The 25177-nt window shown below is 25.8% G+C and overlaps 3 protein-coding genes and 1 long non-coding RNA gene across 5 annotated transcripts; 1 reads left to right on the forward strand and 3 right to left on the reverse strand.

Annotated features, from left to right (window-relative positions):
* The first annotated feature begins 9 nt into the window (after positions 1-9).
* Positions 10-754, forward strand: LOC145848782 (uncharacterized). The gene is made up of 3 exons (XR_014372151.1): positions 10-125; positions 178-351; positions 631-754. It is a non-coding gene; the product is annotated as an uncharacterized LOC145848782 (long non-coding RNA).
* A 178-nt stretch (positions 755-932) lies between these two features.
* Positions 933-13248, reverse strand: LOC145848779 (proton-coupled zinc antiporter SLC30A9, mitochondrial-like). 2 transcript variants are annotated; one of them, XM_082954041.1, is made up of 12 exons: positions 13109-13248; positions 12793-12987; positions 11781-11974; positions 11552-11683; positions 10961-11133; positions 10116-10254; positions 9458-9622; positions 7003-7114; positions 6702-6809; positions 6197-6362; positions 3334-3487; positions 933-1328 (listed from the first exon to the last, which is right to left on the reverse strand). In XM_082954041.1, the coding sequence occupies exons 2-12, from the start codon at positions 12974-12976 to the stop codon at positions 1194-1196; spliced, it is 1662 nt and encodes a 553-aa protein (XP_082810167.1). In that variant the 5' UTR covers positions 12977-12987; positions 13109-13248; the 3' UTR covers positions 933-1193. The 2 variants fall into 2 exon arrangements, with proteins under 2 accessions (XP_082810167.1, XP_082810166.1); XM_082954040.1 differs by having other exon boundaries at positions 11781-11980.
* Positions 13060-15674, reverse strand: LOC145848778 (BLOC-1-related complex subunit 5-like). The gene is made up of 3 exons (XM_082954039.1): positions 15549-15674; positions 13461-13682; positions 13060-13296 (listed from the first exon to the last, which is right to left on the reverse strand). Exons 1-3 carry the CDS (start codon positions 15672-15674, stop codon positions 13060-13062), a joined length of 585 nt encoding a protein of 194 aa, XP_082810165.1.
* A 723-nt stretch (positions 15675-16397) lies between these two features.
* LOC145848780 (UPF0415 protein C7orf25 homolog) lies at positions 16398-23965 on the reverse strand. The gene is made up of 4 exons (XM_082954042.1): positions 23841-23965; positions 19671-19835; positions 17344-18247; positions 16398-16544 (listed from the first exon to the last, which is right to left on the reverse strand). The coding sequence occupies exons 1-4, from the start codon at positions 23963-23965 to the stop codon at positions 16398-16400; spliced, it is 1341 nt and encodes a 446-aa protein (XP_082810168.1).
* Between the last annotated feature and the right edge of the window lie 1212 nt (positions 23966-25177).

Consider the following 25177-nt stretch of genomic DNA (forward strand, 5'->3'; position numbering starts at 1 on the left):
ATCCATAAACCTTTTGTTTCTACTTCAAATTTAATCGAAAAACTTCCAGACTCTGTTGTCAAAAAAGGAAAAGTCATCAAAATAAAAGATGAAATTAAGAGATTAATTACCGACAATGATAATAAGTTAGTTGTTTGTTTTATATCTCAGTAATTAGGATTAAAAAAATATTTCTAGGAAAACTGTTTTCGAAAACGAAAAAGTTGCTAGCTCAAAAAATAATTTTGATAATGAAAGTACGGAAGACAAAACAACTAAAATTCGAGTTAATACGGAAGATAAAGTTTTTAATTTTGAACTTTCCTATGAACAAACTCTACTTGATCTCAAGAAAGCCATTGATAGTAAAAGGTAAAAATAACTTGCATATAAATAATCTGAACTTTCTACAGTATCGAATTAGAGTTTAATGATTCAAATTAATTTTAATACTAAACAAAACGTTTTTATTAAGTCTTAGAAATTGGTGCAAAAGATAAATAAGCTGAAACGTTATTTTTGTTTGAAAACACATATTTTTACCCTTTTCATTTGATTTAAATAAAGTATGGGGTTATTTGTAACTATGCATTTAAAATAGTAAAATAAAAATTGTAATGTCGAGATTTATTTTTTTTTAACAAATTACAGGGAGTCTGGTGCTATATCTTATGACATTGTTACAAGTTTCCCTAAGAAAATTTACACAAACTTACATGAAACGTTGTACGAGTCTGGACTTGTTCCCACTGCGAACGTTCATTTGAAATATCACCATCAATAAAATTAATGTACAATTATTTTTATTACTTTTAATTTACTTTTGAATTAAATTTCTTTATAATTGATTCAATCGTTTTAACAATAAAATGTAAATTTCTGTACGTATGTTGTTTTAAACTGAAGTTAACAGAGTTCATTATAAATAAATATTGATAATGACTAAAATATACTAAAATTTCAAACAAACTCATAATTTATTTTTCAAAATAACATTTCACAAAGTCATACATAAATTAATCATCTTTATTTTTAAAATTGCTTGGTATATTTTTAATTTTAAAAATTAACTAAATGCTAAAAAAAACTAACATAAGAAGAATGCTATTGAAGTTATTTTTAAGCAGTCATACAATAAGATTATTTTTAAAGTTAAAACTATCTATTTAGTTATCTTTTTAAATAAATTAAATAAATTATATTCCGGCACAACATCATAAAACTTCGAGATCAATGTGCCGCAGGTCGGGATTTTTTCTTTTAAGTTGTCCTTCCAACCTGTCAACCTGAGCACCCAATTCATCGATCACCTGTTCTCCGTGCTGAAGAAGAAGCTGATCTATCTCCTCCTAAAAGTTGCTTTTTGTATAAATATCCTCAATACTTTGTTTCACCTAACTCATAACATTTCAGCTCAGTCGTTAACAAGTATATAGAGACAATTTTCTTAAGTTTAGTAAATTTAACGACGAAAACTAAGACTTGAATCCAATTTCTTCGATGCTTTATTAAAATCTTTAGATTTTTAGTAATATGGTTGTGTATAATTGCTTTTCCATTAACTGTCGCATAAAGTCTTTAAACATTTCGTACAAATAAGCACTAAATCTCATAGAAAAACATGTACATTTTTAAAAATATACTCTGTATGAGCTATCAAAAATTAAGTAAAATAAAACTTTAAATTGTAATGATAGAGTAAATAGGAAATTTTATACATATTTTAAAGAAAAAACAGAGTGAAAACAGAAATGCGGTTTTTTCTTTGTTTTCAAACAAAATTCAGTAAAAGTAGTGTTGTTATTTTTATTTATTGTGGTTGCATTGATGCTTTATTTTATTTTTTATAAATTAGTCGTGCTTTTAAGAAATATTTGGGTTTCTAAATAAATTTACTTAAGCCATTTATAAAATTTATAACGGTGATGCGTTTCGAATAAACACGTTTAGATAAATTCACGTTTTTAGAATTTATTTTTACTTAACTATCGTAACTTTGATATACTGATACCTACGATAACTGAATTATATATACATAAAATTCAATTACTAATATGCTACTTAATTATTTTTACTACATTTAATTCTAATCTGTTTAATAAAGTAATTATTTTACTACAACTTTCATACTTGAAACTATTAAGAATATATGCGCTGTTGTTAAGATTTAAGCAGGGTTGCTATAGGATTTTTGAATTTTTTTACAGGTGTTTTGAATTTCTTCAAGGTTTTTAAAGCACAAGTTTTTTAGTCCATTTTTAAAAATAAATAAACATTGTTTTTAATAGTATAAAAATATTGAAAACCTACTGTAATGCTACTTTAAATGTCTTTATGGTATATATAATTCTAAATGATACAAATAATTATTGTTTAAGATAATTTTCTCGTTTCTTATCTAAATTCATTATTCTAAATGCAAAATTGTTTTACGTTGCAGGTTGTTTCTTTTTTTTTTTGCTTAAAATGTAAAATTTCAGGGAAATCTATGTTATGTGGCAACCTTATTTAAGGAACGGATTCTAACTCTCGAAAAGATTATTAGTTTTAGTCATCAGTATTTATGCTTATATAAAAAAGTAAATTAAATTATTGATAATAATTTAAATGGGTCTGAGATGTTTTATTTATTAGCGTACTAAAAAGTTTCAAAAAATAACAAAACATTTAATTTTTAAATTATAACAAATAAATTACTAAAATTTAGTTTATCGGGAGTGTAATAAAATAAACATTATTAAGTATTTATTGAAACTTAGTAAAAAAGTAAACAATTCAAAGATCTTGGACCTATTTAATTTACTGCAACTATATAGTTTATTTTTTATTTTTACAGGAAATAATTATAAGTAAAACTAATATCCTACCAGGAATTTGAAACCGTGCCAGATTTAAAAACAATTGTGAATACTTTTAATTTTGTTACACAATTTCCTTTTATAAAAATATTGTATATAATTAAAGTTTTAAAAGATATGGTATAAATTTTATATACACGTATGTAAAATCAATACTCATACATTAAAAAATTATTCTAGCTATACAATAGAGACAACTATTTATTATGAGCGCAATTTTCACAATTTAAAAAGTTGTTGTCCAAAGTGAACAGCTGCTAAGCTGTTTTATTAATATGTAAAGTATTTTTTTAATGATATCTGACCATTTATACAAGAAACAAATAAATTTTCAAAAATAAAACTTTAACGTCATATGTATAGTGTTGAAAAGGAGAACAAATTTAAAACGGCAATCTTTAACTCTTATAGCCAAGTATTTTAAAATTTTTTACGTACATATTACAGTACTATTAGCCATCTTAATCAAGTTTGCTACTATTCGGGAACAACTTACGGCGGTTTTGGCAGTTTGAAATTCTCTTTGCACGTGTTCACGGTTGAGTTGCGACAGGTAAGCTCTAGTGACCTCCATGCCATCAAAATCTATTTCAGCTTTGAATTTGAACTCGTCTGCTGAAGTCATCGTTGCTTTGACATCGTAAACTCCCCTGTATAAAATTTCGAGTTATAAATCAAAAGTTGCACATTGGAAGGAAATTTTAAGTATTTGTAGTTTGAATAAACTAAGAACTTTTTCCAGTAATTATACACAGCAACTTATTAGAGGTTTCACAAGAAGTATTGCCAAAATTACTTTATATCATGTACAAAAAAAAAAGTAAAATTTATTTTCAATACAAATAGAACGAAACCATTTCTTAGTTCAGCAGTGTAATTAATAGTAATCATCGGTTAATTTATGTTTAGCCCGACGTTAAGTATTCAAAAAATATAGTTAAATACATTGTATTTAAGAAGTTATTTTTATTAGTTTATTTATATCTTAGATACCAGGTGCTAATTCACAGCTTATAAAATACAAGCTAAGTTTTATATATAAAGGGTCAATCACTACCTTATATTATGTAGAAATAAATCTTAAGTTTATACTGCCTTTAAAAATTAAACAATTTATTCTTAAAAATTCATTGAATATGATATTCAATTCAGCATAACCTTACAAAACCCAACCTAACAACTTCGTTATTGATGACAATTATAATTCTTTATGATAATTATTTTCTACGTACATTTAGAAAATCTGTTTTACTAAAAAGTTACAATTATTTTTTAAAATATAATAAATTTTTGATCTAGATCAGTTTATAAAGTACTCGATGTCCGTAATAGACTTCTATAGTAGATTTAGGGCATAGGGGGATGGTAAATCACTTTTTTAACAATTTTATTTTATTGAGTTTTAACTAAGCTTCAAGTTGCTTTTTACAGATTTATAAAATTCAAAATAACTTTAAAGATATAGCCGATCAAAGTCGGAGACTACGATAGGTTCCTTATAGGAGGCGCAAACTAAAACGGCTAATAACTAGAAATCACTAAAAATCTATCTCCTCTTACGTTTTTGAGATAACTATCTCAAAATTTTTGTTAATGATTTTTACAATATTTAAAAAATTCTGTCAGTACAAAGTTCAAAAATGTAACTTTATAAAAAAAAAACAAAAAAATGTTTTTTTGTTGTTTTGTCACATTTTTTTTGAATTTTGTTATAACAGAATTTTCTTAATATTGCAAGGAACATTTCCTGAAAGTTTGAGGTAATTATCTTTAAAAACGTAGGAGGAGATATATTTTTAGTGATTTCTAGTTATTCACCGCTTTAGTTTGCGCCTCCTATAAGGAACCTATCGTAGTTTCCTACTTAGTTTCCGACTATATCTCAAAATTAGTTTGAGTATTTTAAATTTATAAAATGTAACTGTAGCTTAGTTAAAACTCAATAAGACAAGACAAACTTGTGAAAAGAGTGATTTACCCTCTTTATGCCCTTAAAACACATTTAACTAATTAAATGAACATTAAAATCGCAAAACTTAAAAAAAAAATCTTTATTGGTTGTTAATGAAGTAATTAAATATTAAAAATTCTAGTAAAAAATACTTATACCAACTATCAACATATGTTTCTGTGTGTCAACGATCAACACACTTCAACTGGGTTCTGTAAAAAAATAATTACAGTAACCTCTCGCTTATTTACGCACATTGTGTCCACAGAAAAAGTGCGTAAAGATATGAGAGATCGTAAAGAAACGAGAGGTACCAAATATACTCACTATAATGGCTGTTTTTTAATATTGCTTCTAGTTAAAAGTAGACTGGGCACTTTCCCACTTTTAACTATTTGTTTACTTCATTCATAAATATGAAAACAACAGATAAAACTATACATATATTAAAAAAAAGGATTTGAACTTCTATAAAATAATAATAATACGAGTAGAAATAATTTTACTATTTTAATATTAAGTAGAAATTATCTTTATCTTTATTTATATGTGACATTTATATTCTATTCTACTTAGCAAATTCAATTTATAATTAAGCATTTCTTTACACTTATAAAATGGTGTTTATTAATATATAGGGCAAGACTGCTAGTTATTTCTTTGTGTTTTAAACTCTCAATATTTCATTATACTTTCATTATTAAACACAGTCATGTTTATTTCAGAATTTTGATTTAATCTCTTTTTGTTAACAAAATTTCTGGTATACTGAGGTATAACTAAATGTTTATCAACTAGTGAAGGAACATAAATTTACAAAGTCTAAAGATATAGAGAGGTGTGTTAGCATTCAAAAACATATTTTAATTTAAAAATATACATTAAACCTAATTTGTGCAATATTAAAAAAAATTAAATTTTTTATTTTTTGAATTTTATAGAATTCTGAAATGCGTAACTAAACGAGAGTGCGTAAAGATCCGAGAGGTTACTGTACTGTAATGAGAGAATAGAAGCATAGAATATGTGTGTACATGTTTTCATTAAAATAAGATATTTTCTACAGATAATAGTTATTAATAGGTAAAATACTTAATATTAAATCCGACTGTTATAAAACTATATGATATTTATGATTATTAAGTCTAAAATAAGTAAAGTAAGCTAAATTAAACAACAAAACAACAAATTATAATATAAACAAACAACTCACGTTAATGGGAAAGATAACTGATTCAAATTTATTGTTAACTAATGAAAAATATATTCATTGCAACTAATAATTACGTCACAATGTAAACGAGGTTATTTAAACTATTTAATTTGTATTGCAAAGATCATCTCTCAAAAGCAATTTAGAAAAAATCTTTATTGTAAAGTGTCGAAACTAATGTTAACATAAAACAACCTAACTACAACGTCGTCTTCCAACTGTTGTTGCAGCAAATCGAGTCTACCTTGGGGTATTGACCTGCCAACCAAGAAGTTTATATTGGTGGCAACAATAAAAGTCGCTAAAGCTCCCAACAAACCACCAATTGCAATAGAACCCATTGCGTCGAAAATTCCACTGTCTGAGAAATTATTATAAAATTTTAGAAACAAAAATATATTATACGTTTTGATTTTTAGAAAACAAATAAAGAGATCTCAATTACTAGAGGAGATATTTCTACGACTTTATTATGAGACTAGGTTTGGTCAAAGATTTTAATTCAGTTTATTTGTAAGTAAAACTTTAATTTAATTGTTTAAATTCTATTTTCTTTGATTGGTACATACCTTATTAGATTTTTTATTTAAGCAATGACGAGGTCTTTGACCGAAACTTATATTGCATAATAAAGTCTTGAAAGAATAAACATATACAAAAATAAATTAAGCTCAATTTAATTTTTTTTCTTAAAACACACCAGTAAAATATGAAAGCCAGATAGCTGAAGCAGCGATTCCGAGGCCGCAACAAGAAGCCGCATCTTCGAGTAAAACAACGTTGGTGGAAGGATCTCCCGCTGTTTTTACTGCAATAATATTGAGTTTTAACCTTACCTAAAACTTCATTAAAATCACAAGCTTTGTTAGTAGTTAATTATTGCATATAAAACATAAGTAAATATATACTTTAAGAGCAGATTTTCCTGTACAAAATATTTTATGATTCAATACTAATAGCAGAAATAGTTTTTTTAAAACTATCATAATATGTAAACTCACTGTACTTTAACAATGGAAGGTTATGCTTTAACGCATTTTTGCGTGTCACATTCAATGCAAAATACAGAGATGTAGATTCCAGTATGAACGACCCTCCAAGTATTGCAAAAGACTGTACAACAATTAAATACATTATTTAAACTAACTTCATCTCAAAAAATTACATAACCACGACTTTATTTAAAATATCATTTAGTGTTAGTTTTGATTTCTTAGCTTTAACAGTTTTTAGATATAAATACAAAGAGATCTATTTACTATAAGTTGTATGACACTATAAATTGGCAAAGCCTACTAGTTATAAAATTCACATTTACCATATTAAATATACACCATAAATTTATTAAAAGGAATAATATTCTACAATACTGATTAGTTTTGACTTTCTTTCATTATTTCCTTAACAAAGAATAAAATATCAAAAAAACTAAAACACAAGTTTTAATTTCTTAAATTTAAAACCATCATTACTCACGAAAAAGTGTATGTTTTATAGCATCATGCAGTAGTTTAGTAAAACTGTTGACTATCAATTATTTTCAAACGAAATATTGCTACATTTGATAGATGTACAAATACATTTGATAGTATTTAAATGTACAAGGATTTTTTAGGTTTAAAAATTCAATATCATAAACCAGTGGTCTTCAAACTATTTAAAATCTTAGTACACTAAGAATAGACTAGAAAAAATACATCGTACTATTAAAAAACAGCTATTTTTTATGTTTTGAGTTTCTTAATATATAAACAATACCTTAAGAACTAATAAATTGTGTTTTAAATATTTGTTTTTAGTATAAAAACACAAAACAAACGTCAATTAAAAAAACTTTTTTACTTACGAAATTTTATGTACACAGTAAAATAATTTCTAAGCACAGGTGTGTTGCAATGTGTGCACAGGTTCACATTTTGATAACCACTGGCATAAACCATTTATAAAAAAAATTATGACGGTGATGTGACAATATGTTAGTGGAATACAGAAGAGTACTTTGTAAACTGTTTTTTGTAACTACATACATTAATACTTTTATAATACAAAAGTTTTGAGAAAAATAAAAACACAATAATAGTACTAATACATAAACTAAGTAAGCATTTTTGATATTTTTTGTTAATTCATTATGGCTAAAACTGTATGTACTGTTATACTCCATATATTTTATCTTTAAGATTAGTACACAATTGAAAATTTTATTAAAATACTGCTAAATTTTTTTTATTTTTTACTTTGTAGCAGTAAAACTCAAATAATTTTTTACAATAAAACGTTGATTCGATATTTGTTTTGCAGACTACTGCTAAAACTTTATTTTATACTTCAGTATGCCTTTCAGTGGGAACCGCTCACTCCAACCCGCGATCATTTCTCACCAGCGCACAATTCCAACCCGACCAAATCCGAGAACCGCTTAACGACCAAGGATTGGGGTGACAGAGGTAGTTAAAAATAAATTAAAAACAAAATAAAAAAAGTAAACCAATATAAAAATTAATAAACAAAGTAAATATAATTTTTGAGTGGGAATTGTGCGGTGGGAAATGATCTCGGTTGGGAATTGTTGGTATATCCTTTCAGTATAAATACAAACTTACCTAAATAACCTTAAACGTGTACATAAAAAACTTAGCTATCAAATTAAATAGGCTTAAAAACGAAACCGCTGTAAAAAAAGCATATCTATGCAAAATATAATCATTTGCATATAATATTTAGTTTTGCTTGTGCTATCCCAGGGTTGCAGATTTTTTTAGTCCAATTTTAGTATAAAATTAAATAAAAGATAAAAAAAAATTGTCTTAAATAATATGTAATATCTAAAACTACTCTAAAGCTACTTTAAATTAGTGATCTACCGAATCCTAGTATTCGGATCCGGCTGTATAATGCCTTTTTGGATTTGAATTCGGATCTGACCAGATTCAAAATAAGGTTTGGACCCGGCCGGATCCGAATAATTTCTTCAAATTAAGATCCGACCTGGTCAGAAACTTTTGGATTTGGTAGATCACTACTATTATTGTCACTACTATAGAGTAATTTGTAATAAATAAAACTCTGAGTAGTACAAAACAAAATTATTGAATATGTAGGTTTTTTCTATCTTTTATTGTTTTATATGAAAAAACTGCATAAAATTTCAGGTCTTTTAATTATTTTTGTTTCAAGTTTAAAGGTTTTATGAGACTTTTTTAAACTTTTAAACCCCAGATTTTTCGAGTTTTATGGCAAGCCTGACCAGTAGAATCTTTTGTCTTGTTCAATATACATAAAATAACTTGTTTAATTCTACATCAAAAATGGTCATTAGTTCACTAGTAAATCTGTTTCACCTGGTGATTCTTATGAAAACAGTAACACAATCATTGTTAATATCAAATTAAAATCTTAGCTTATAAAATATCAGCTTATAGAAAAACTAAAAATTAAAAAATTCTAAAAACTCACGGTGGAGGTGGCCACATCGTGAACGGCAACGTCGCCGCTGATCAGCATGTGAATGCCGTGGTACACGGACACGCCGCTTCCCAAGCAAAATATGCCCACGCCGGATATCAGCGACATTATGTGGCGCATGTTTCGCCTGCCGTACGGGTGCTCCGGGTCAGGCTTCTGTTGGCAAGTTGTAAAGAGCTTGTAATTTATTTACAGTTTGAAAGTTATTCGTAAATAACGTTAGTACTAAATATTCAAATGTGTAATTGCCTCTGTTTTTGGTGAATCAGTAACATTTTTAAATACTCAAATTATGAAATAGTATAAAAATATATTTCAATCATTAGCTAATATATATTTTAAAAGTTTAGACTTTTTCTAGTAAAAAAATTTAGAATACTTACATTTTAATATGTATAAATTCTGTATACAAAAAAAAAGTTATTTCACAAAAATAATGGAGTACAAAATAAAAAAACTTGAATTAAAGACTATAGTTATGAGAATAGCAACATATATCTAAAATTATTGAATAAGTTTGTTTATTTATGAATTAATTATTTTTTATGAATTTTCTGCTTTGTAATCGAAAAATACTGCTTAAATATAAAAATCTAACGAAAATCAAAATAAATTCTTTGTAAGCCTATACTACAGCAGTATAACAAACCTTGAGAGATTCGTTGACTCCCCAAAACAGAAGCAGCTGGTTGGCAGTATCGGCGAGCGAGTGAAGGCTCTCAGCGAACATGCTTGAAGAACCGGTGTTCACAAAACAAATGAATTTTCCCATGCACACTATCCCGTTCCTGTAAGTTTTTCAATGAGTCAGAATAAATTCCGCTAAAAGTGTAAGGTTCAACATAAAAATGGATTAGTGGAAATTTAAAACTTAAACAATAACAATTTTAGAATAAAACATTTAAAGAAATTACTATAAAAAGTGAAAAAGAAGATTCTTAAACTGTTAAAGTAAATATAAGTAATAGTATTCTTAGGACTTTGAAAAATTTAGACAAACACTAGATATTAATGGGTTTTTAACTATAAAACATGTTGAGTTTACAAAAGCTTTATCTCCTAATGGAAAAACAGCTACTGTATTTTGAAATATTTATTCATTTTACATAAGTGCTTTTAAAACGACATGATGTTTTTATTTAAGTTAAGTCAACTTAACTCACTTTAGCAAAAAAATTAAATTATAATAAACTGCAAGCGCTTTAGAGTTTATAGTACCCAAAATTAAACTATACGAAATTATACCTTTTTTTATCTATAAATTACTATGAGTCATCGTAAAACTATATAAAATATAGATAACTTAAATTTAAACTAAAAGACAACCATACATATAAATAACTTAATTCTTACATCAAATTTCGCTTTACAAAAAGGTACATAATATGACATTAATGGTGATTCTCTGCAAACAAAAAAATATCCTTTATAAAATACATAGGTTAAACAAAAGTCTTCTTAATTAAGTGTTAAAAAATATAGCGCAAAACAAACATTGCGGCAGCATACGCAACAACTCTCCCGGAACTTGAACTTAAAACAGAAAACTTTTCTTCTTTTTCTTTTCCGTGAAACAAGTCGGTAAGCCTTTGAAAAGGCTTCTTAGAGCTTTTTGCTTGTTTGAGGGCTTTTTTCTTGTTATTGAGCTCCTGCAAGCTTCCATGTACCTAGCAAGTTTTTAATTGAAACAAAATTTTGTACAAGCATTTATAAAAGTACTATCTATATCTAATACAAGACTATGAGTAGCAATAGAATTTTATAAATAAAATGTTTATAAATTAAAAAGTAGTTGACTTCCTTAAGTAAAATGATGTGTTATTAGCTAATAAATTGTACTAGTATTAAAACATAAACAAAACAGTATTCATAAGAATAAGCATAAGTGTTTTTATTTGCGTTTCAAAACTTTTCAACATATCAAAATATTCATAAACAAATTTCTATAAAATTTAAAACTTCAAGTTGTTAAATTTATCATATGTTATCTCATGTTTTGTTGACCACTTATTTCATTAATATTTTGAAGAATAAAATAATTACTTTATTTATTTTGTTTATGATAATTATTGCTTTTAAACTGACTTTTATCGCTTTTTGTTCCACATCTTTTTCTAAGTAGACAGACAGCTTTTTACCTAATGATACCGGGCTTCTAACTTTAATAATTCGCAGACCTTCAAGATGCGATGGAGCAAGTAAATATTCACTCATAGCCTGTTGTATTTTTATATTAGACTAACTTTTCGACAGTTAGTTTTTAACAAATTTAACTTTAACATACACAGTTTTAAAACAGTATATGGGAAAACACCTGCATTGGAGTGATAGTGTTGTTTTCCGTGAACTTTTTAGTGTAATCTCTTCGTTTTAATATATAATCTTTCATAGTTGAAACAATTGTTTTTTTAGATACTTCTTCTGAGATTTTATCTGCACTCGACATTGCTTTTTTGTTCGCATCAAAGACAACTTTTTCCGTTTCGACTCGTGAGTAAGAATTTTTGTCTAAAACTTAATTTGTGGAATTGACTTAAAAACATATCAATAAAGAAAGATTGTGTTTTAGTAGAAACTCTAGTTATTTTTAAAACCTTAGCAATTTTTTTTGCACTAATTTTATATAAAGTTAGAAAGTTTTGATTTGAAGACATTGAAAAAGATAAAAATAAAATACATTTAAGTTTTGTTGTACTGAATCACACATAAACTTACAAAAAACATTAAAAATACAAAAACTAAAACAGTTTCAAATATTTAATTTACAAATAAACTTATTAACCTTTTTAACAGAAGGTTACATTGGAATTCAAATTCTGACAATTCAAACTCTTTTATATATATTTTAAAGACTACATCTCATAAAGTAAATATAAAATTTTCTAAACGAAAAAAGGGGTTGTAGGTCTAATTAATAAAATCATGATTAAAATAAAAATCAACAAAAGAATAACATCAAAATAAATTTAAAATCTAGTAAAAAATAGTATATTTCATTACTTATATAGCCATATCTCAAAAAATACTTAATATTTTGCAAAAAAAATCTGCAAATAATAAATAAAGATGCAAACCATTTTTTTCAAATATTAATTACTTTTAGAGATATGGTCTTTAAAAATTTTTTTAGAGTTTGAGTTGTCGTGCATTTCTAGAAGACATAGAAATACCAAAAATTTATTACAAAAATAAACTGTAATGTTTTATGTTAAATATCATAGCTAAGCATTTAAATCGCATTTATAACTGACTAAATTTACAAAATCAATCTTTAGAAATACTAAACTTTATATAAACTTATTTTAATTATCTTCAACTAAAACAACCTTTAGATTTTTCTTCAGAAGCGTCCGTACTAAAAGACGACCGTTGGCTCATGAACAAAACTCTTAGAGCATAGTACTTGTAGAAGTCAGTTTTGTCATTGTACACTTTTGAACAAAACTTGTTCGCTTTGCTCGAGTGGTAGGCGTGAGACACAAGTTTATTGAAAAAGTTATTGTAGCTCATCTTCTTTTATTCTGTGTTTTATTTTTGGTTTTCAAAAAGATAAGGTTTGAAAAAGTCATTGTTAAATATATGCTTGTTCAGCATCAAATTGATTTGCACTCAAAAGTTGAAGTTTTGATAGTACAAAAATACCTGTCTTTTTCAGGCAATATCATGTTAAGCTGATTAGCAAGTTGGAAAGCTTTGTGCAACGATGTCTCAATACGCTCCAAGCTTAAAGAAATATCGTCTACTTGTTTGGAACTAATCGCCACTTGTGAAAATTTGCGCTGGCGGTCGACTAGTTTTTGTGCCACAAACAAACCAACCTTGTCGACTTCCTGTAATAAAGAAAAAAAACCTTATCAATCTAACTGTACGAAGTATACTAGTTCATGTTTTACATTTAAATGTCTTTTTTACTCGTGAGCTATAAATTTAAGACTACATTATAACTTAATAAAAAAACTAATTTATTAGCTTTAACATTTATTTTTTTTGTAACCTTAATTTGATTGCAAATAGAAGACTGTTGTTGCTTAACAGACTTGGAACAACTTTGTATGTGTCTCTTCAAATTCGAAGACAATTTGAAAGCAGCCTCGTGCGAAAACTTGTGAACGAGCTCTGTGGAGTGCGGTCTGCTGTCGGCTCGTGAAGATAAGTTTGGCACCAACGGCTCAAACTTTACACAATTTTCTAATCTTGAAACTGTTTCTTGTTGTTCCTGTTTACAAAACTTCTTGTTTAGTTTTCAAGTTTTTTGAAGTTCTACAAAACAGATATACTTATTTAATAAATTACACAAAAGTTCCCTAAACTTACAGCAACAATTAGCCTGAAAAACTGCAGACAGAGTTTATTGATTGATCTTATAAAATGTATTTAAATTAATTGTTTGAAATAGTAGTAAAAACAAAACTAGAAACTTTGATTTATATTTGAGTAGAATATTATAAACTACTTTCTTTTTAATTTTTTTATGAAATAAAACTAGCTTAGTAAAAAAGAACAAAAATAAAACAATTGTCAAGTAATTAGAAAGTATTGAAGAATTATAAATATCTTAACATTAAGTTGTAAATAAAATCAAGTGCGTGTACTCTATAAAATGTTAAAAGTGTAATAAAATAATTCATTATAAAACATTTTATTTGAAAAACATCAAGAGTAGTACTATTAAACATTCAACTATCTATGAAGAAAGTTTAAGTAATAATAATTATCTGTCATATAAATTTAGTTTTGTCTTTGTTTCGCCTTTAAGTAAAAGTGCCAAGTTTCTTAGTCAGAGTTCCTAAAGTGGGCAAAAACATCTACTTAAGGGAAATCAGCTATCAGGGGGATATATCAAGCAAGGAGGCAAAAAAGTAAATGCATAATTAGTAGTAAAGGAGCATTATCTAAAAAAGGAATGCAAGTATTTTTTAAACTTCTTCTAAGTAGGGTTATTAAAAAATTGAGTTTAAAATTCAAATAAGAGATAGAATTTTATCAAAGTATACACGCTTGTAAATTAGTCTTCCACAAAAAAACTTTATCAAATACTACTACGACCATCTACGTCAGGGTTTCTCAAACTTTTTTTTCAAAAAGTTCGGCTTTAAAGAAATTAAAAAGGCTATGGCCCCATTCAAAAAGATGTGTTTCAACTTTATGTTCTTTAATTCTATTTTCGAATTATGTTCCTCTAACTACCATTAAAACCGCCTAGGACCTTTTTATTTTTTTTCTCTTAATCATTAACTTCAGCATAATTAGTGTAAGTTTCAAACTATGACCTTATGGCCCCCTGCGGCCTCTTTGCTGCTCATGGCCTCCTAAATTTCTGTAATGGCTCTCAAGGGGGAAACTTGGCCCAGCTTGGAAACTCTGATCTACGTTTATTGGTTTTTAACGTTTATTTACATAAGGGTTGATCATACCAATACGATCTTACCGAATGATCGAATTGGTATGATCAACACTTATGTTAAACTTGAGCCTGTCTCACGGCATACGAAAGTCCAGGCTTCTGCTCTGCTGACTTTCGCCGATGTTTTTGTTTAATGCATATTAAGATTTAGTTTTAAAACAACAATATTAAACGTGGGCGTATGTACTTTGAAACAAAGAGTTTTGGAGATAAAATAAACAGTGTTAGTTTATATAACATGTAAATTATTAGTTAAAAAATATATTTATTGATTTTGATACATCTTGAAAACTATAAGTAAGAATGCTAAATAATAACAGTTTAGTTTGAAAAGTTTTTATGAAATGTAACACATGTATCTAAAGTAAAAAAATTACATACTAACAAAAATAACATTTTAATATATAATTGATAGTAGATTATAAGAGTTGAACCACCCTATAACAAACTTTAAAACTTGTTTATAAGGTTTTTAATAAAAAAGTTTTTATGGTCAGAAATTTCTTAATAGTCAGTGATCACATACTTTAAATTCTAGATTTAGGGTCCTTTGAACAACTACAAAAATATTATGTATTCTTTATAAATACATAGGAAATTTAATATCTTCTTGGAACAGTATATATTCTACCATATTTCAATGATGCAATAAAAAATACAATATATAAAAAATATTACTGTTTTACTGAAGTTCAGTGGTTTCTCTTTGACAACAACAATTTGAGCTGGTTGAGAAACTTCTGTATTTGTTTTCGCACTTTTTATTTCTTTGGATTTGGAAAGTGAACTTGTTTCGTTACCCATCAGATATCATGGCAAAACATTAGTAAATACACTAAAAGTAAGATTTAAGTCTTGTAACACAACATTCAAGAACTTTTAAATAAATTAAGACACAAATGTGTAAAAAACATCTTTGATAAATAGTTTCATTAACACCAATTAAATTGTTAGTAATTTCAAAAAATACTTTAAGCCGGTTTATAAAAATTGTTTTTTAACAATAATATAAAACTAAACATATATTTGTATCCTAAAAATATCTTCCTTTTATGATAGTTTTTGAACTTGCAATCATTTTATTTTTTTACATTCTTTAATTTAGTTTCTTTTTAATTTAATTTCTAATTAGACCGAAATACAACTTTTATATTTCATTTCAAACAAAAACAATATGTTAAATCCATTTTGGAATTTAAAAAGTTTACACTTGTAAAATGATAAATTAAGCTTTGATGCTCTATTAAGGTTATAGAAGTATTCAATAAACTATTTTTTTTATATAAAAAGTTTTACATTGGTCAAAATCAAAAAGTATTTTTGGCAATATGAAAACTTCAAATAAAATACACAAGTTACACAAAAGTATAATAATAAAAATTTACATCAATTTTATTCACTTTATACAAAATTATCTATTTGATATCCCTAAAAATATTTTTCAACAGCTATATGTTTAAAATTTAATGTTTTTATAATGTTTGTATATTAGCCTAATTCAGTTTTTTCTTGATAAAAACATCATCTTTAGTCAATTTCTTTTTTTTCAGTTAGTGCTCTTGCTTGGTGTTCGAAAGCAGTAATGTCAACACCAGACTGCCTTGCTGCTCGTACAAACCCACTGTTAGAAGTGACTGTCACCGCTTGCCTTTCATCGCCAGTTCCAAATATTGTCTAAAATCAACACACTTTTTATTTTTTTAATAAGAACTTATATTACAAAAAAAAAAACTAAATTCAACAAACTGGGTTTTGTTTAACTTTGCGGTTAGTTATATATTGTATGACACTTACATAAACAACATAGAAAATTCATGTATAAAAAAGTAAATACATGCCAAAATATATATATAAATATATGCCAAAGGTCTTTGTAAATTTCTTCTAGGTTTTTAAAAAGTAAGTCTTCCGGTTCATTTTTATTAGTACAAAATTAGACTTAGTTAAAAAAAAACGGTTTTAAGTAGTAAAAAATCAAAAAAAAGATACTGTAAAATTACTTTAAACGTGTATTTTAACATAAAAATATGTAAATGATACAATTTTGTTTAGATTTTTGGTTAATTTTTCTTATCTAATTGAAATTTTGTTACTTGACATGTAAAAATATTATAAAATTACAGATTTTTCTAGGTTTTTAAGTGATTTTAGTTTTAAAATTCCAGGTTTTTATTTAAATTTCTCAAATTCAAAGTTTTTCAAGTTTTTTTTTACCTAAATTATCAAAATTAAGGTTTTTTTAGGATTCCAGGTTTTTGGCAACCCTGTATGAAACGCGCATTCTTTTGTATCTCAAAAAATTTAATTCAACTTTTTAATGATTATGTCATAAAGTTTTAAGAATCTTTTTATTTTACTTTTTTAAATATCATTACACAAAAATTGTATGTTAAACTTTGATTAAATACATTGTATACCACAAGTGCCTATTTTCAACACAAAAGCTACAGGTTATCAACATTACACAACTCACAATTGCTCGTTTTCGAATTTGGCTGCTAGTTTGTAAAGCAAGACACCTTTCTGAAGGCGAATCTTTAACAATTGTTATTCTTTTTAATAGATCATCTGCTCTTTTTTTCTCTTCTCGTCCAGCAATAATTTTCACTATTTCATTAAAAGAGGATATTGCAGTTTCACAGGCTATTAACTTCTTTTCTTTCAAAAATTGTTTTAGAACAGGCAAAACGGGATTCTCTTTTTCTTGTATTGCATGATCATTTAATACTTTTGAACTGTACTTAAATGTTCCACAGCCATTTGTTAAATTAGAAACCAAAGATAAAAGAGTAGACACATCTAAATTTGCTTCTTTAATTAATGAAAAATTATGTATTGCTGGTTCTTGTATTGTATCAGATAACTTGGAATCATATCTCAATACTTTAACTTGATTAGATATTTCATTTAAACTGGCACAGCAGCATGACAAGTAAAAGGCTTGTTCTAAATTGTTCTTCAAAGTTAGGCTGTCACTAAGTTTAATGTTGTCCATCCTTAATGTACTTTCTAAATCATATATGTCTAAGAAGTCTGCTGCATGTTCATCTTGATAATCTGAAGGCTGTAGAGACAAGTCAGCCCAATTGAGGTGAGCAACAGGGTCACTACTACATACTACTATACCAATTGAAATTAGATACTTAGCTAGGACATCGGCAACGCCTGCATCAAAATAAAATACTACAAAGGGCATTGTATAGTCTTTCTTATTCAGTTTGGAAGCATTTAAAAAGTCCTCAGCAACATCAATTATGCTTCTGCTGCCATACTCTCCTTTACCAGCAGCACATGAAAGTAAGGCAGCTGGTTTTCTAGCAATTACTTTTACCCATGTGTAGCCTGAATTTGCTACAATATCTACATGAATTGACTGGCTGAAAAATATTATTATTTCATATAATTAAATATATAGTCAAATATTTTTTGTGTTTATGACTGTAAAATTGTAGAAAAAAATTTAAAACTAATTAAAATCAATAAGATTAAGTTATTTTTTATTGCAGGGTTGCCACTGATTTTTGAGAAATTTCTTTCAGGCTGTCTTAATTTCTTCCAGTTTTTTTAAAGTACACGTGTTTAGGTCTGTTTTTATTTTAAAGTTAAGTTTAAGGTAAAAAACTGTGTTAAGCAGTATAACAACATTAAAAGAATACTGTAAACATACTTTAAATGTGTTTTTTAATAAAAAAAATTTAATGATGAAAAATTTTTTTAAATATATGATAGATTTTTCTTGTCAAATAAAAATTTAACTACTTTTAGTATGTAAAAATGGGAATGGGTCTATATTGCACAAAGCTAAATTTGCACAGGGGTACAAAATTGCATAAGGGAACAAAGTTGCACGAAGACAATTTTGCACCAACGGTCAATTTCGCACAAGTTACATTTTTGCATGAAAGTAAAAAAATATAAAAAAAGGTAAAAATAAGAAAAAAAAATAATAATTAATTTACTAAAACAAAATAAATTAAAAAAAATATAAAAAACTGACCAAAGGTAAGGGTTAGGGGTAACAGTGATAGCAAAAAAAAAAACCTAAAAAAAATTAATAAAAATTTAAAAAAATAAAATTTAACATGTGCAAAGTATCTTTGTGCAATATTATCTTTGTGCAAATTTAATCTTCTTGTGCAAAAGTATCATTGTGCACTTTTGTCCTCTTGTGCAATTTTGTACACTTGTGCAATTTAGACAACTACCCTGTAAAAGCTTTTTAAAATTCCAGGTTTTTTATGTCTTCTTTTTTAGCCAAACTTTCAAATTACAGGTTTTGTGGCAACCCTGTAATTATCTGTATAAAACTTATAAAAACAAATATATTTTATATTAAAATACATTTGATAAGTTTTTATTAATTAAAAAAATATAAATATCAACATCAATAGCACTAATATAATTTATTGTTTAAAACACTCAAACTTTAAAAATATATATAACTTTTTTTTTAAGAGCATTTATAGGCTAAAATTTAAAACATTTTTAAATTGGTATTGTTATTTTACAACTTGTATGTAATACTTAAGTATTCAAAGAATATTATTTATCTTATATTCAATATCAGAAGAAAAACATGAATTTCTAACAGACAATTATAAAAACAGAGATACAATATAAACAACAACATAAAAGCCAAATTTTTCATAAATAAAAGTCTGTTATAGAATAAAGTATTGCAACAAGCCAAACTTTTCTCAACTAAGTAGGTTTTTTCATTTTGTAAACTATACTTTTATGAATATAAGTTAACTCAAACTGTAAAAATCTAAGTAAATATAAATTAATATAAAGACTTACCTGTTAGGTTCACAATCACAAGAATATGGAGCTAAAATTCTTTCAACATTTTCTGAGCCAATAAAATCAACTCCATTTAGAATAGCTGATAGACTTTTCAAATTAGAACTAGCAACATGGGCAACACTAAAAGACTTTTTTCCATCAAGAAGTTTTTGAAGATATCTAAGTATTTAAATAAATCTAATAAATCAACTAAGTATTTATTAAGAAGTAATCTAAAGTAATATCATATTTAACTGTATAATAATGAATATTTTATTTTGTAAAGTTGTACACAAACAAGCTATATTGTCAACAAGCTACAACAATTACAAATAGCACTCTTTTAGGCAAAAAAAAGCAAGCTTAAATGATCAAAAATTAAGTCATATTATGTTAGTTTAAGTTTGCTTTAATTTATATGAAAATTGAAAAAAGTAAATTTTATGTTTGCAAAAAACTTTTAAAATTGCTGTTAATCGAACTTAAATACTTTAAAATTTCAATATAATAACAAAAGGATTTAATAAAAACACAACTTTTACAAAAAAATAAGTAATAAAAATATACAGAAATTTAGAAATTAATATTCAAACTAGCCTGAGTTTTGTAAACAAACAAGCTTTATTCAGCCTAAGTTTCACAAAACTTCAAACTAGCCTGAGTATTCAAAGTGTGTGGCAAAACTTAAACACAAAGTTCTTAAAAAGTAAATAACTTCTTGAAACCTTGAAATTTGTTTGCTTTGCAATTTTTTTATTCTGAAATTTTAAAAACAGACCTAAAAGTAGTATTACAAAAAAATAAGTTTTAAAACAATTTATTCTGTATTAAATTTAAATAAATAAAAATTAATGGAAACAGAAAATAAGTTATGATTTTACAAATAGTTTACCAAATCAAATAATTTAAACAAACATATTACAGTTTACCTGTTTAAAAATAATAATGAACAGTGCAATTAACATTTACATACCCATTGATTAAAACAAAAATGTAAAAAGTGTATAAAAATTTATAATAAAATTTAGGTAAACAAAAATATGTTTATTAACAAAATTATTAGAAAGTACAGTTACAAATTTAATAAAATCGTAAACACTTTTTATTAAATCTGTTACTTCCAATATTATTTATGGAAACTTAAGTCTATGTACTTTGAGCACCGTACTATTTTATCTGTTACTGTTGTGTTTTACTACCAAAACAATCACTTAAAATGCAAAAATTGCTAAATAATTAGTACACAGGAGTTAATTTTTATAACCCCAAACTAGCTTTTTTAAATGAAATGAAATAAAAGCATAATCAATGTTTTAATTTTTTTTTTTATTAGTATTTAATTATATGTACTATGCAAATCTTAAATGCACAAGGATCAGGAAAACTTTTTAGTTTAATATAATTATTAATATACAATATACATAAATAGATATACAAATATATTAAAGGTTTTATAAAAAGTTCTGGTCAATAGTGCTTGACAAATTAAATTGGAGCTAAATATTTATCTAATTATATAAAAACTATAATCTATACAGTTGTTTCACACATGAAATGTAAAATTTCAAAATTAAATTAATAAAAAGAAATTTAAAATAATAAAAAAATAAGAATTTTATAACAAAAAAACTATTTTTTTCTTTATTTTTTATATAAAACTTTTTATTTTTTGATTATTTTAATTCCCTTCCGACAGAATTTTCTAAATATTTTAAGGAACACTTCCCGAAAATTTGAGATAGTAATCTAAAAAAATGTAGAGAAGATAGATTTTTAGTGAAATAATCTATTTTTGCCGTTTTAGTTAGCGCTTCCTATAAAGAACTCATTGTTGACTCCAACTTTGACTGGCTATATCTCAAAAATTATTATTAATTTTTAAAATCTTTAAAAAGCATCTTGTAGCTTAGTTAAAAACTATATAAAATAAGATAAATTTTCAAAAAAAGTGTTTCCCCCTATGCCCTTAAACTACGAGTTATTTTTATTGCCTGTTAAAATTTGAAGTAGTTTTTGAGAAACCAGTGATCAAACTTAGTGAAATAGGTTCTTTATGGGAGGTGCAAGCTAAATAAACTAAAATAAACTATTTCACTAAAAATTGTTCCTCCTTCTTTTTTTAAGGAACTATTGCAGGGTTTCCCAAGCAGGGGTGCTCGCACCCCTTGGTGGTGCAAGACAGCATTCAAGGGGGTGCAAGATGGCTTTTAAATTTTGTTTGATAGATAAGGAAATTTTTCTTTAACTTGAGTGACTGTAAGCTAAAACTTTGTTTACTAAACATAACTATTGATTTTTAAAGCTAACAATAAATTCAAATCATTTAAAAAAAAATTGATAATTACGCCATAGTATAGTTGAATAATTTTAACCTAAGCTTTCAAATTTAATACTAATTTAGTAATAAAGAATAATATTTATTCATAATTTAATAATAAATAAGAAAAAATGGTCATTAAATTTAAAGTGGATCTTTTGTTGAATTCTAAATCTTTTAAATAAAATCTAACATAAATAAAAACTTAATTTTTGGTTAAATACGTTGTGAGTATTTGCCAAACGACGTGTCAATAGGAGTTTTATTGAAGAAATAGGATTAGTTTTTTTTTTACTTTTGTTAGTTAAAAATAAAAGTTTTGTTTTTGTGCTGAAACAAAGACTCATATTTATTTTGTTTGATTAAAAGTTAGTTGTTTTTTAACTTATTTAGAGATAGGGCAGGTAGAATAACGAGTGATGAGCTTAAAACTCATTTGTTTGACCTTCAGAAAACATTTATCGTTGCAGAAAGAGTGCGAGTTTTGCTGTTTTTTACCTGATAAAAAAAACTTATGCAGTATGTTGTATTTTTTAATTTCCATATATTTAATTCTTGTTAATATAGACCACTATAAAAAAATTGATAAATAAATTTTTATTGTTTTCTATAAAATTGTTCTTAAATAAATCATTACATGTACTGCAAGGGGTGGGAGAGCAAATAAAAATATTTTAGGGGTGTGGGGCATTAGAAAGGTTGGGAACCACTGAACTATTGTAAAAGTTTCTTACAATAATCTATAATAAATTTTGAATAATTAGGAGGAAACAATATTTTTAATTATTTTTTTTTAATGAACAAAAAAAAAGACTTCTTTTAAACTTTGGTCATTTTTGTTTTATAAGACTTACTTTATAAAATTTACTTATAATAAAAAAAATATTTTTAGAAATTTGAAGTAAATTTGTTTTGAAATATGGAGGAAATAGATAATTAGTAACATTTAAAAAAAGCCAAGAAAATCTTCCAAGAAAATCAGCCAAGAATACATAATTATTCAACAAGAGTGTATCAGGTTTTTTCTTTTTACAAAATTGGCTATATCTTAAAAGTTAAATGATTTTTTGTTTTTGTTTTTTTCTTTTTTATAGTAAAAAAAAACATCGGTCTTAAGTTCTTTTTCTTGCAACAATAAATGTTTTCTGGGGGGTTAAAGGTTTTATACAAAGTATCTTATAGCATATACTTCAAGCTTTCAAATAAAAAAGGCCAATTTTAATTTAAAAAAAATATTTTGGACTTAAATTAGTTATTTAATAAAAAAAAGAGTGGCTCAATAGCGTAGAGTCTCAATGAAGGTATTGAAGCTCTCTGGGTTCATTTTAATATCAAAACCTAATGGTCAACACTTAAACAGATAAACCTGAGCTCTCACAATTATAATTAGTGGACTAGTATGAAAATAAACCCTTAAGTCATCCAGCTATACATATAAGATAAGTTAATTATTGAAGTGTTTAAAGAAAAACTTATAGACTAAGATTAATCATAGTTTATTAAAAAACAAAAACAATGCTCAAAATATTTGGTCTTAGGATTTGGTGCATTTATCAAGTTGTAAACCACAGATACTTTTTAATGTCTTGTCCAGGACCAAATTATATTTTTTTTAAAGGTAGAAAAACATCACAACTTACTCTCCATTTTGCAACAATAAACATTTTCTGAAGGTTTACTATAAGACATCACTTATAAATGTATATATATAACCATCACTTATAAGACTTTATGATTAAAATAAATTCTTTTAACATAGAAAACCTAAAACAGAGTTTTTAAATGCATTAAAATTTTTATAAAAACGAATAAGTTGTAATTGCTACTTAACTTAATAAATAAATATTTTGTTAATAAAAAGTAATAACTTTTTTTCAGATTTTATTTTGTTCACTAGTTTTAAAGCTCCTTCAATTGATGTACCAGAAGATAATTGATTTGATCTCTCTAGCTCCTCTTCACATAGTTTTATTTTATCTAAAAGTTGTTCCATTTTTAACTTGGTATTTCGTAATTTTTGTTATATAGCTTTATTTGTTTATCCAAATAAAGTTCATCATAAAAAATTAAAATTTAGAATGTTTTCAGAAAGGGGACTTTTTACAATATAAAATTCATGTTTTGCTACAATATGAAATAATTGCGTTGGCTGCAGTTCTAAGATCGCTTCTGATTGGATAACACTTTACTCATTTTTATTTTTAAGTAACAAAACCTTTTTTTGGTTTATTTTCTAATAATTTAGTAAATTTTTATTTTCTATTATCTTAGCTGTTGTGTGTGAGTGATAATTTGTCACGATTTTACCGTTATGTGCCTTGGAGAAATATGTGGAAAAGGCAAAAGCATTTAGAACTGTTAGATTTAAATAAGCTCTATTTGTAAGGAGTCTTTTTAAAATACAAAACTCACGTACAAGTTTAATTGAATTCGCAAATGGCAACTACGTTAAAAAAATTTAACTTTCTTTTAAATACTTTATTAAGACTAATATATAAATCCTTATCAAACAAATACGAATATATTACATTACATTAACAAAAAATTTATACTCTTTTATAATTTATTGTAAACTTTAAAGTTTATTTAAAAAGATTTTTTTTTTTATATTTTATTACACAAAGCTTTTCAAAACTATACGAGTTTCATTCTCAAGTGATAAATGTTAAATGAAATTAGAAAAAAATTTGGTTAGTCAACGGTTAAAAAATAACTTTTAATTATGACGTCTGAATTATTCAAATAGATACAAATTTAGAGATTTAGCAAGTAAAACTAAAGCAAAGGTATGTTTATTGATAAATTGTTAATAGTTTTACTTTTCCATTTAATGCTATTTGCGTATTTAGATTAGGTCGCTTTTCCTCAATCAATATTAATTCCAGGCTGTAGAGTTCGTTTTGTTTACATCGTTTCAAAGCTTTAAAGTTTTGAACTATGTCAGAGTTTTGACAGGGTGTGCAATTAAAAAGATGTTTAAATATTGCGCTGTTTTTATCTGTTCTGCAGTGGTCTGTAATTCGTCGGAATATTTGCCATAATGTTTCTCCAATGTAAGAGATGCTCTGATTTGCAGAACAGGTGCATACGAGTTTCATTTTCAAATTTCATTGAACATTTATCACTTGAAAATGAGACTCGTATAGTTTTAAAAAGCTTTGTGTAATAAAATTTAAAACAAAATGAATAATCTATTAATAACTAT

Source organism: Thalia democratica, unplaced genomic scaffold (assembly GCF_965202585.1).
Source record: "Thalia democratica unplaced genomic scaffold, ktThaDemo2.hap1.1 HAP1_SCAFFOLD_1666, whole genome shotgun sequence".
Taxonomy (NCBI): Eukaryota; Metazoa; Chordata; class Thaliacea; order Salpida; family Salpidae; genus Thalia; species Thalia democratica.

Bases quoted from the DNA above. Each gene is read 5' to 3' on its own strand.
- LOC145848779 (XM_082954040.1), bottom strand. From the start codon at position 12,976: ATGAGCTACAATAACTTTTTCAATAAACTTGTGTCTCACGCCTACCAC. The intron at 11,981-12,792 runs GTTGTTTTAGTT...CCACAAATTAAG, and splicing joins TTCTGAAGAAAAATCTAAAG to TTTTAGACAAAAATTCTTAC. The intron at 6,363-6,701 runs GTGTGTTTTAAG...ATAATTTCTCAG, and splicing joins CTGGCTTTCATATTTTACTG to ACAGTGGAATTTTCGACGCA.
- LOC145848778 (XM_082954039.1), bottom strand. From the start codon at position 15,674: ATGGGTAACGAAACAAGTTCACTTTCCAAATCCAAAGAAATAAAAAGT. The intron at 13,683-15,548 runs GTAATATTTTTT...TTTTGTAAACAG, and splicing joins CACTGAACTTCAGTAAAACA to GAACAACAAGAAACAGTTTC. The intron at 13,297-13,460 runs GTTACAAAAAAA...TCTTTATTACAG, and splicing joins CTATTTGCAATCAAATTAAG to GAAGTCGACAAGGTTGGTTT.
- LOC145848780 (XM_082954042.1), bottom strand. From the start codon at position 23,965: ATGGAACAACTTTTAGATAAAATAAAACTATGTGAAGAGGAGCTAGAG. The intron at 18,248-19,670 runs GTAAGTCTTTAT...AATATTTTTCAG, and splicing joins TGTGATTGTGAACCTAACAG to CCAGTCAATTCATGTAGATA. The intron at 16,545-17,343 runs GTGAGTTGTGTA...TGTTGATTTTAG, and splicing joins AAATTCGAAAACGAGCAATT to ACAATATTTGGAACTGGCGA.